The sequence below is a fragment of the Teleopsis dalmanni genome, chromosome 1, assembly GCF_002237135.1.
Source record: "Teleopsis dalmanni isolate 2A chromosome 1, ASM223713v2, whole genome shotgun sequence".
NCBI lineage: Eukaryota > Metazoa > Arthropoda > Insecta > Diptera > Diopsidae > Teleopsis > Teleopsis dalmanni.
The window spans coordinates 213,641,166-213,651,666 of record NC_051846.1 but is presented as its reverse complement, the minus strand read 5'-3'; the positions used below and the strand labels follow the sequence as shown (position 1 = coordinate 213,651,666).

The following is a 10,501-nucleotide window of genomic DNA, read 5'->3' as shown; positions in this document are numbered from 1 at the left end:
GGAAAACTATTAAACGTTTAATACCTCGAATATGACTGAACACATCAGAACAATTATTTAATATGTAAACAAGAACAAATTGTATACGAGCAGAAAAAGAGCAAGTGGATAGTTTTAGTAAAACTACAAGGGTCCGAAACTACAGCAAATAATAAATTGTATATAAATTATATATAATATATAAGTACACTACAGGAGTAACAAAACAAGAGCACAAAAAATTCAACGGATTTGCAAATTTCACATATATGAATGTATTTAAACGACTTTTCAATTACTAAACTAATAATGCTGCAAAAAAAAAAAAAAAAAAAAAACTAAAAACTAAAAACTAAAAATATAAATTGTTATAAAAAAATTTTGTTTCATATGAATCGAATAATTATGATTATCGAATAATTTATTAAGAGAAGTTTTATACAAAAATGAACGCCATTTTTATCGTTTTTCAATCGCATATCGCATATCGCATATTCAAGTGAAAACACATTTACATCGTTCGAGAGAGAAGACGTTAGAATGTATATCGGACTACAGATCCTAAAGAGTTTTTAACCTCATGCACATCCCAATAAAATAGCAATGTCCAATGCTTTAAACTCCATGAATTTTCAGCCTACAATCTGGAGAGATATACATATATATTGTTCAGACATTAATGCGCACATACCTTTCCTTTCTCTCCTCTTCTTATTGGTTGACACAATCAAGCAATGATATATATATTTTAATTTTATTAATTTAATTAATGATGGAGACTTGTAAGCAATTACATTGGTACATTACATTGTGAATACCAAAAATAAAATAATTAAGTTTTATTTTTTTAGATCATATGCGATTTAAAGTCTTATAAACATATTTGAATTATAAGTAATAATTCACGTATCTTTAGTTTTATATTGTAATATAAAACTAAAGATACGTATTCAGACGTAGCTCGGTAACTCGTTAATCAGTAAAATGGTAATATAACAAAGGTCTGAAGGCGGCTCTTTAGTTCTATCTCGGTTATTTTACTGCCACAGTAGCTGAAAAATTTATAACTTGTTCTCTTCTTTAATATTTTCTTTTCTATCAATATTTCTTTATTTACCATTATAACAAACACTTCAAATTTAAAATTTTGCATAACACTTCACTCACAGGAATCAGTTAAAATTTTACCAAATCACGAAACCATTATCAGAACTGATGCCTCCCTAACTCGTTAATTGGGTTACAGCATAATTTCATAAAAACAACAATATATTAAACTTTATCACTTTACCGAGTTACCAAAGATGTCTAAATACACCTATTAATTTTTAAAAATAATTTTCTCAGTACTCTATTATTCACTTGTTGATCTAAAACTAAGATTACTTTTGGGATTTCGTAGGTTGTATGTAACATCATTTATTCGATTCAATTTATACTAAACATAAGGATAACTAAATAATTTAACAAACAAAAGAGAGCTAAATAAAAGTGTAAAAACTTAATAGTGTTCATTAAAACATTGCTTCAGTTTTATTTTAAAACATATTGAAATTATTTTAAATTTATATTGTAATAATTTTTGTTTAAATTTAATTGGTTTGTTTCCTATTATTTTATAACTTTGAGTTTATAGATTATGTTAGTTGCTCGACTTACGATAGTCAGCATCATTGTTCTCCAGGTAGATTAGGGTTATCTGCTCCATATCGGGTAACTCCACTCTGTAGATAATCTCGCCTTATTTAATTGTAGAGAAGCAGTAGTAGAACAGAATAGTACAATGGTAGTAAAAGTTTAAACAGTAGCAGTAGTTATTATTGTGGCAACAGAAGTAGTAGTAGGTTAACAAACGCATGGTTGTAATTAATGTGGTTTAATTATATCATTTAATTGTTGCGTAGATATTTTATGTTTATTTTTATTTGTATTAACCGAATATTTGGGAAGATTTTGTAATAGCTCAAGTAGTAATATAGTAGTAGTTTAAAATGGTAGTGGAGTTGTGGTTTGGTGATAGTAGTAATAATAGTAGTAGTAGTAGCAAGTAGAGAAGTGAAATAGCGGATGTTTAATAAATCCAAAAGAAAAAGAAAATTCAATTATTTCTGTTCGTCGATTGCGTTTCTTCAAAACAATTCAAAAGAAAAAAAGAAAAACAAAAATAAACATTGTTTGTCGAATGATGACAACGAATTAAAAAATACAAAAGAAAATTAAAATATTAATGTCCTTATTTCATTAATGATTATACATATTACTAATTAATCAATGCTTAATCAATTAAGCAATATATGATATGCAACTTGGACACAATAAAATTATTTAAAAACATTTATTAAAATGTTTGGTGAGGAATTACTTTTTAAGAAAGAATTAATATTAACATTCATTAAATAAAATAGAAAAATTAAATAAAAAAATTAATATTGTAATTATTGTTTCATATTTTTAAGACCCTTCGCAATCACGACTATTTTTGAATGCAATCAATCACGGGGTATTTCGGACATCCCTATTAATAATTTTTTCTTTGATATTTTTTTTAAAATAATTTTAAAAATCTATTATCTTTTCAAATAATTTTTTATTTATTCATTTATTTAATTAACAAAATAATTTGAAAACTAAACACTGCAGAACATTTAAGTACTAGGTTCTAATCGAGCGTTAATAACAGGCTATAGTAAGATTCCACACAACAAAATATAATGAGATATTCATGTAATCATAAATCCTACTATCAGTCTAGAGCTAAAAATAACTGCTAAGAATAACAAAAAAACTGTTACGAAACATTAATAGGCCTGTTCTTTTGTAAGCATATCACAAAAGAACAACCGCTTATTTTAAAAATAACATATGAAACAACAACACTGCTGGCTTATTTAGTCCAATCTTTTTGAAATCGCTTAACTAATAAGCAGCTCAAATCGCAGGGTTACCAAGACTTAAAATTCATCTATTATGAACGAAATTTGGAAGTACATACGAAATTTTTAGTTAACTGTCAACGAATGATTTCGTTAATTCTTCGTATTTACTTTTTCAATTTATTATTTTACTGTTTAAAGGTATTAAAATTCATACTTTATTCACAATCATGTAAAAAAAATATTCCTTCCAATAATTGCAAAGAATTATTATTCATTTTCATTTTAAGTAATAGTTTAAATCATGTGTAAATTATATTATACTGTAAAATTGCTGATAGAAATTCTAGAAGAAAACTCAATAATAACTCAATAATCCTCTGTACACAAATACATAAAAAGTATAATTATTGTATTGTAATTCCCTTGTGAATAGATTTTTATTTATTAAATTACTAAATTAATACGAGAAACTCTCCAATTAGTACTGGGTTCTTTACCATGAAGGAATAGAAATTTATGCGAGCTGGTATAATTATATCTCCGAAATAATCATAAGATTGGTATAATAATATAAATACTATTAAATCAGTTTCATTCAAAATATGTGAAAAATTATGATTGGTCATTATGTGACAGTACCCTTTCCTCTACATTAAAAATTAATAGTTTATTAAAATATTTTACACCAAATATTGAAAACTCAAAAAGGCAAATTAACATATTAAGGAAACTTAGTAATAATTATTCAATAAATTCAATATCCTTTATATATTTTCAAGAAATTATATACTACAAATTTTATATAATTTTTTTTTCTACGCTATTTTAAATGCATTTTTAACATACCACACCCACCACACATTAGATTTTATATACATATTTATTGTTCATTAAAATAATAATTTAAAAAAATGGATGTAATACTATGTTCAAACTGACAAACTTCCTTAATTTCGTGAAAATAAAATTAAGTTAATTTTAAAAGTGTTCACACTACCCCAAATTAAGGAAGTCATATGTTTTTTGTTTACAAATCGAATGTTAAAAATTAAATGCTCCACAGACTATTTGTATCTAGGAAATTTTAAAAGTTGATTATTATAACTATGATATTCAGTAGTTTTATTAGCTATATTGGATTTTAGGTACGTGAATTATTATTTTTTACTCTATTTTAAATGAACAACAGTTACATTTTTTTCTCTATATTCAAATTTAAAAATACTAAAAAATACTGTGTTTCTGTGTGAACTTGTGTTTCCAAATAAAGCTGTAGTTTATAAGCTCGTTCTAATTTAAAAGCACGGCAAGTGCTTTGGTTGGTGTCACTAATTAAATAAAAATAAGCGACAATAAAACCTGGAACTTGAGCATTGAAACTTTGTGCAGCCTTGGCTTCTTGTGGATAAACACGGTTAGTCATCGGTTCTAATTTGACAGGCACGAGTTCTAGGCCTGACACTTGCAGTCCAAACAAATTATATACGGACCATAAACTAATTAAATAAAATTCGATTATTTCCAAAGACTACTGATGAAGAGTACTTGGCAATACTCGAAACAGCGTTGTATGGTCAGCCAAATTTCAATAAATTAAATAAAAAAATTTTTGTCTTTGCCTTTCTTTGCTATTCGAATCGGTCTAACATTAAAAAATACTTTTAAAATATTTTCCCGGTTTTATTAAAGTTAACTGTCACTGACATTTATTTGAAAAAAAAAATGTCACTTTTTCGTTATTTCAATATTATCTTTTGTTTAAAATTTATCTTACGTATAGTTGCATTTGAAATATTCCTTAATTTTAGCCTTCATTTCAACGAAATTAAGGTCATTTGCCTTCATTTCGTTGTAACCTTAAAATTGAATTTTTGTATGAAAACAACAACTTAATTGCGCTAAAACGAAGATGAACTTAAGATTTTTGCGAAATTAAGGTGTGTCTGAACATAGTATAAACTTCTTACCTAACAATATTGAATGTTTTGCTAACATTAAATATATATATTTAACTGTCTTTAAGGATCGGTCTATGAATTCATATAACTACTGAATATACTTAACATACTGACCCCATATTTCATAAGTTTTGTAAAAGCAAATTAAAAATTATGAGATAACTATAATCACAACATGCTACACAAAAATATTAATTTTTCTTTTGAAATATATAATAGACCTCAACCTCATCCAAAGCAGTCATCTCACAATTTATTTATAATATATATTAGGTTTACTCAAACATACACACTTTTTTATTTACATTTATTTCATCTCCTGACCTCCTGACCTCATGAGCTCCTGAGCTATGCATTAATTAGATGACTCAAAAGTTATTGCAACAAAATTTAATAACAAATTTGAAAATTGTTTAGCTATTTTATTGTTTAGCTGTTTACTATATACTATATCAGAGATATCAGAGATTCAAAAACTAATTAATTAATAAACATGAGTGAATAATTAAAAAATTTAAATAAAGTATAAAAATAAATATTAATTTTTAACAGATTATGAAAGAAAGTTCTCCCACCTCTTAATTTTAGTAAATATACAATTTCTAAGCTATCGCTTATTCAATAGATTAGTAGAGAATGCCTTTAAGATATATGTACGATTAATAAATGATAATATAAATTGAATAAAATACAATTGAATACAAGTTTAATATTAATTTATAATATTTCATTTCAAACCTAGCGAGTTTGAAACGTTTGAAGAACAGATGTATAGCTACACAACTTATATATAACATAAAACTAAAGTAAAAATAAAATAAAATGTGATCTGTACAAATGTAGTGTTATTGTTATTTTATTAGTTTTGTACGTACCTCCTTCAGCATTGGCATCGTCTTGTGTGTAGCAAAGCATAAAAGCTAGAAAATTAAAGAATTAAGAATGTTTTCTTTCAGTTAAAAGAATTGAAATAATAGAAGAGTGTAATAAAATGTACTAAGAACAGAATTTTTAGATAAATTTTATATTTTATATTAAGTGAACAAAAAACAGTTGTTGATATCCCAAAAATAGCTGACTAAATATGAAAACCTTATGAGGGACCTTATATATAATAATATATATGTAATAATAATGATTGAGTCTAAAATAAAAAAAAATAGGCTTAAGAATATGATTTCTGTTATGAAAAAAAGGCTACTGTTTTAAAAATATTAAAGAAGCTGTAAAAAATAAATGACAATAATAATAAATATATAAATACTACAGAGAATAAAGAATTCCAAAAATTTAAAAGTTAGTTAAAAATATTTTTAACGTTCAGTATTAACAATACCAATACGCTTCGATATAGTATGTGCCTCTGGCTCTGCCTCTGTACTTACTACTTTTTCAATACTACATACAATGTAAGGCACAAGTACTTTAAAATTAATTGTCTTCTTATTATTCACTATATAGTAATACCAAACTAATATCAAAAAGTATTTTAATGAAGAATACCTCAAGTCACATCAATATTGCCAGCATTTAACATCGTGAAGAGTGAAAATATGATCGCGCGAAATTTATCGCGGAATAGTGTAGTATTTGTAGCTTAAATGCTATTGTCTTGGTGATGCTTTATTGCTACTTCCAATAACAAACGCATAGGTCAGATTGGAGTGGTAGCCTTGTGTACCAAGTAAGCCCACTTGAGCTCAAATAATGGCCCGTTGTGGGACCACAGGAATAGCGTTGGGTCGTACGCATAGGGAGAAGAATTCAAGTTTTAAACAATCGCCACACAATAATCTAAGCGAGTAATAAGTTATCATGTTTTAGCGAGTATTATGATTTGGTGATGCTTTATTGTTATTTATAATAACAAACGTATAGGGAGAGGAATTCAGTTTTCAAACAATCGCCAGACAATAATCTAGACGACTTATAATTTATCATTCTTCGGCGAGTATTATCCTTTGGCAATTGTTTATGCTGGCTGGGATATAATGATGAAAACCTGATATAGTTATGGAAAACTATTTCAAAATGTAAATATTTAAATAAAATTTAAAATAATCAGAGTTAATTGTTTTAGGTAAAATGATTTTTTATATAAATGGCGTTCGAAAATCTGATCATTTTAGTACTGACTTTCAAGTACTGCAAAAAAGAAATGGATTAAATTTAACTTGATGATTTTTCATAGTATGACGCAATTCAAAAGGAGTATACGCAGTTTAAATCAGTTGTGAGGACATAATGACTGACCAACATATTGGTCAGTGAAAATCCGTAGTCATCATATATTTATATAAAACTATGTGTAAATTCATCAAAATTCAAACAAAATTTTCGTTGAAATCCATCAACGAAAATTTTGAGAATCTCAAAACCATCAAATTTATCGCATTTTAAGAGACATATTTGTGCATTTTCCAGCTTTATGATGGTCAACATACAAAATGCTTTTTAAAGAAAATAGAGTTTTTCAACAATAATTATTTATACATAAATCAGCTATTAGCAAAGGACAAGTTGTCCAAAGGAGTAGTTGTTGGAAAGGACAACTACTTCCTATAACTTTTATCATAAAAATTAATAAAAACGGTATTCATTCAGTTGATGTATGGTATTCAGAATGATTCAGAATGAAGTAAGACATGATGAATTTTAGCTAACTAAAATGAGAAAATATGCTTCAATCAAGGATTAACTTTAATTGATTAAGAAACTACAATTAAACTCCTACAGTTAAATATATAAATAAAATCTTAATATAAAACCTTATGCGCGTAATTCAAATCCAAGTATTGATATTGCATCAGTTAGTAATTGGTTCGATTGCTATCGGAAAACTAAAATAAATTAAAAATTATTAAACATTAAATTTTCTGACGCATCAATGGTACTGTACTGTCTACATTTCAACTTTAATTATATCTCTCCGATGCCACAACATCATTCTACGTGTATTATAAAATAGATGAATATTGCGCATTTCATTCAGAAACAAAAGCAAGTTAATAAATTCGTTTTGCTAAACCTTAATTACCCTTTACACAGATTTCTTAATAACATAGTAACAAAACGATTCTTAAATACAACCATAAAAATATTATATAGCTTAATTTTACTTGCTTATCCATTAAATTTACTAAAATGAAATTCGAAGTCCTCAATCCCGATCGAATGGACTGGGAAAATGGCACTCCTGGAGTAGAACCAAAAGAAGGAGTTGGTGCAGTGATATTTGGTCCTAACATTAAAATCTCGCTCGCGCCGGGTAATAACCAATAAAAACCAATAACAAAGGATAACCAAAAAAAAAAACAAAATTACTAAGAAACATAAATGGCACATGTGTATGTATAACCCTATCAACCGATTTCATCTAACATATTATAAATATATTAAATATCCGTTCAAGAGAAGGTGTTATAGAATAGATTAGAATAAAATGCTAATCTATTCGTTAAGTAAAACAAGAAATTGTGTATCGCTTTTAATTAATTCCAAAGATGCTTCAAAATTTAAGAAAATTTGTAGAAATGAAATCGTATATAAATAATGTCTTATAATTAGTAAATACATTTATATATTTCAATTTGATAGACAATATTGGTTCATATTGACAATTGAATATCGAATAACAATAATAACAATAACAACAATATAACAACAGTATAACAATAAGAACATAATATATAGACTTTGTAGACAAATTAAATTAGTCCAACAAATATTTGCTGCAAAAATGACATTCATTTTTAAAATAATAAACTTATACACTTACTCCGTGACATATCGCCTACGTATTTATATAAGATAGATAAAGTGAATAAGAATCGCGTACCTAGGATCCCATATCAATTTCATGATATGCGATTGCATAATTATTATGATATTGTATGATATGAAAATCAAAGAAAAAAATATATGTCATTATATTAATAGTGGAACGTTTTATAAATGCAGTGAAATATCGATTAGAAATTACAACAAATATTTTAATGTCTAATTTTTAGCACATTTTGGAACATAAATTTGAGAGCTATTCTTGCATTATTTATAGATCAATACGAATACATATATGTTTATATTGAAATTGTTCAAAATTACGTGAAATATATCATATTTAAATAAATATTTTCAAATAAATAAATAATATTTATAGTTTTTGAAGTTTTACTTTATAAGATGTGTCCATAAAGCTTGCTGTCAAGTTAAGACTTTTAATAAACAATGACTTCTCTAATATATTGTAAAAGACATCGAAAGCAATTTTAAGTTTTTCAACATCTTATTGTTATTACAATGTTAATAATAAAATTTAAATGTATATAATATTTATTATATGTTATTTTTAGTTTTGATACCGATTCGCAACAAGGATAATCAAAGTACACTGTATACTAATGCAAATTAACTAATGTAAAAGTAAATCACTTACGCTGTTGTTCATTTGAGTAATTGTTATTAACATTGTTAACATCAAGTTCGCTATTACTGCTAACGATTCCGTTCGCTGTTTAAATGTAGCCGACAATTTACCCATAATTTTCATATTTTAATTTGTTCCATTCATATCATTATGTATACATAAATGCGTTATTATGAATCAGACGTGGGAAACGAGCGTTTTTATTTATGAAATCACATGTGATGTTAAGATAAATAAAGTTATTGTATTAAGATTTCAATGAAATCAATGATGAACAGGACGACACAGTTTGTTTTGTCATGTAAAATTAAAAATAGAATTCAAATTAAAAAGTAAATATGTAAAATAAAATAATTTATATATTAAACATGTATTAAATCAAATATAATTAAAATAAATTTAAATAAATACACATATATGTAGTAAAACGTTTGCATTCGTATATTGCAGAAAGTATTCTTATAATTTTTTGTTTAAAATATTGGGGTACACAGTTACGAAATTTGATTTTGTTGGCAGATATGTATAGAATAACTTATTCATTATCACTTATATTTTTAATAAGCAGTTTAAATATTTTTATAAATAACTACTTACGCTCTTGATCACTACCATCTTCATTTTTTTCATCACGACTTTTCATAAATGGAAATTTACGTGAAAAGGTAAAATTTTTTTTCTTTCTGTCCAGTGTTGACTGCTGTTGAATAATATAATAAAAGAAAAAATAAAATTAAAAATAAAATAAAAACACTTTTATGCACCATAATAAATACCTTATCTATATTATTATTAGTGACAGAATGACCCTGAAATTTGACGCTTCGATCACGAGCTCTCATCTTACGCTCCCATCTCCTTTTAGATGGCACTATTCCAATTTGTTCTTCTTCATTTTCACCTAAAACGCGACGCGCCTGCCACCATTCATCATCTGATGCATTAGTGACATGTAAAATATCACCATGCCTAAATGGTAAACCTCTTGAAGGTAGTCCATCATCTCGATTTGGATCATAATCGAACAGGGCACGTACATATAATGATCGCTTTTGTGAAGTTCGAAGTAGAGTACCAGAGTTGCCCGCATTTATGGCGGCCTGCTGTTTTAATTCTTGAATACGGGCTTCAAATCGATTGTACTCTTCAGGCCTATATTGTGCAATTAAAGTGACTACACCTCCAGAGTTCTAGTATTTAAGTATTACAATATCACATTTAAACTTTGTTGGTACTCAGCAAATACTCAGTTGAACTATTAC

General features: G+C 26.5%; 1 protein-coding gene across 1 annotated transcript in view; it reads right to left on the bottom strand.

The window, feature by feature from the left end:
- Nucleotides 1–1,533: 1,533 nt before the first annotated feature.
- The window catches only part of LOC119667234 (disks large 1 tumor suppressor protein-like), a 9,371-nt gene continuing 403 nt past the window's right edge, over nucleotides 1,534–10,501 (bottom strand). The window contains exons 2-6 of the mRNA XM_038076525.1: nucleotides 10,016–10,429; nucleotides 9,837–9,939; nucleotides 9,249–9,323; nucleotides 5,689–5,733; nucleotides 1,534–1,719 (exon numbers count right to left, since the gene is read on the bottom strand). Coding sequence (XP_037932453.1) covers nucleotides 1,622–1,719; nucleotides 5,689–5,733; nucleotides 9,249–9,323; nucleotides 9,837–9,939; nucleotides 10,016–10,429 — 735 coding nt within the window. The 3' untranslated portion in view covers nucleotides 1,534–1,621. The remainder of the gene's footprint in view (nucleotides 1,720–5,688; nucleotides 5,734–9,248; nucleotides 9,324–9,836; nucleotides 9,940–10,015; nucleotides 10,430–10,501) is intronic.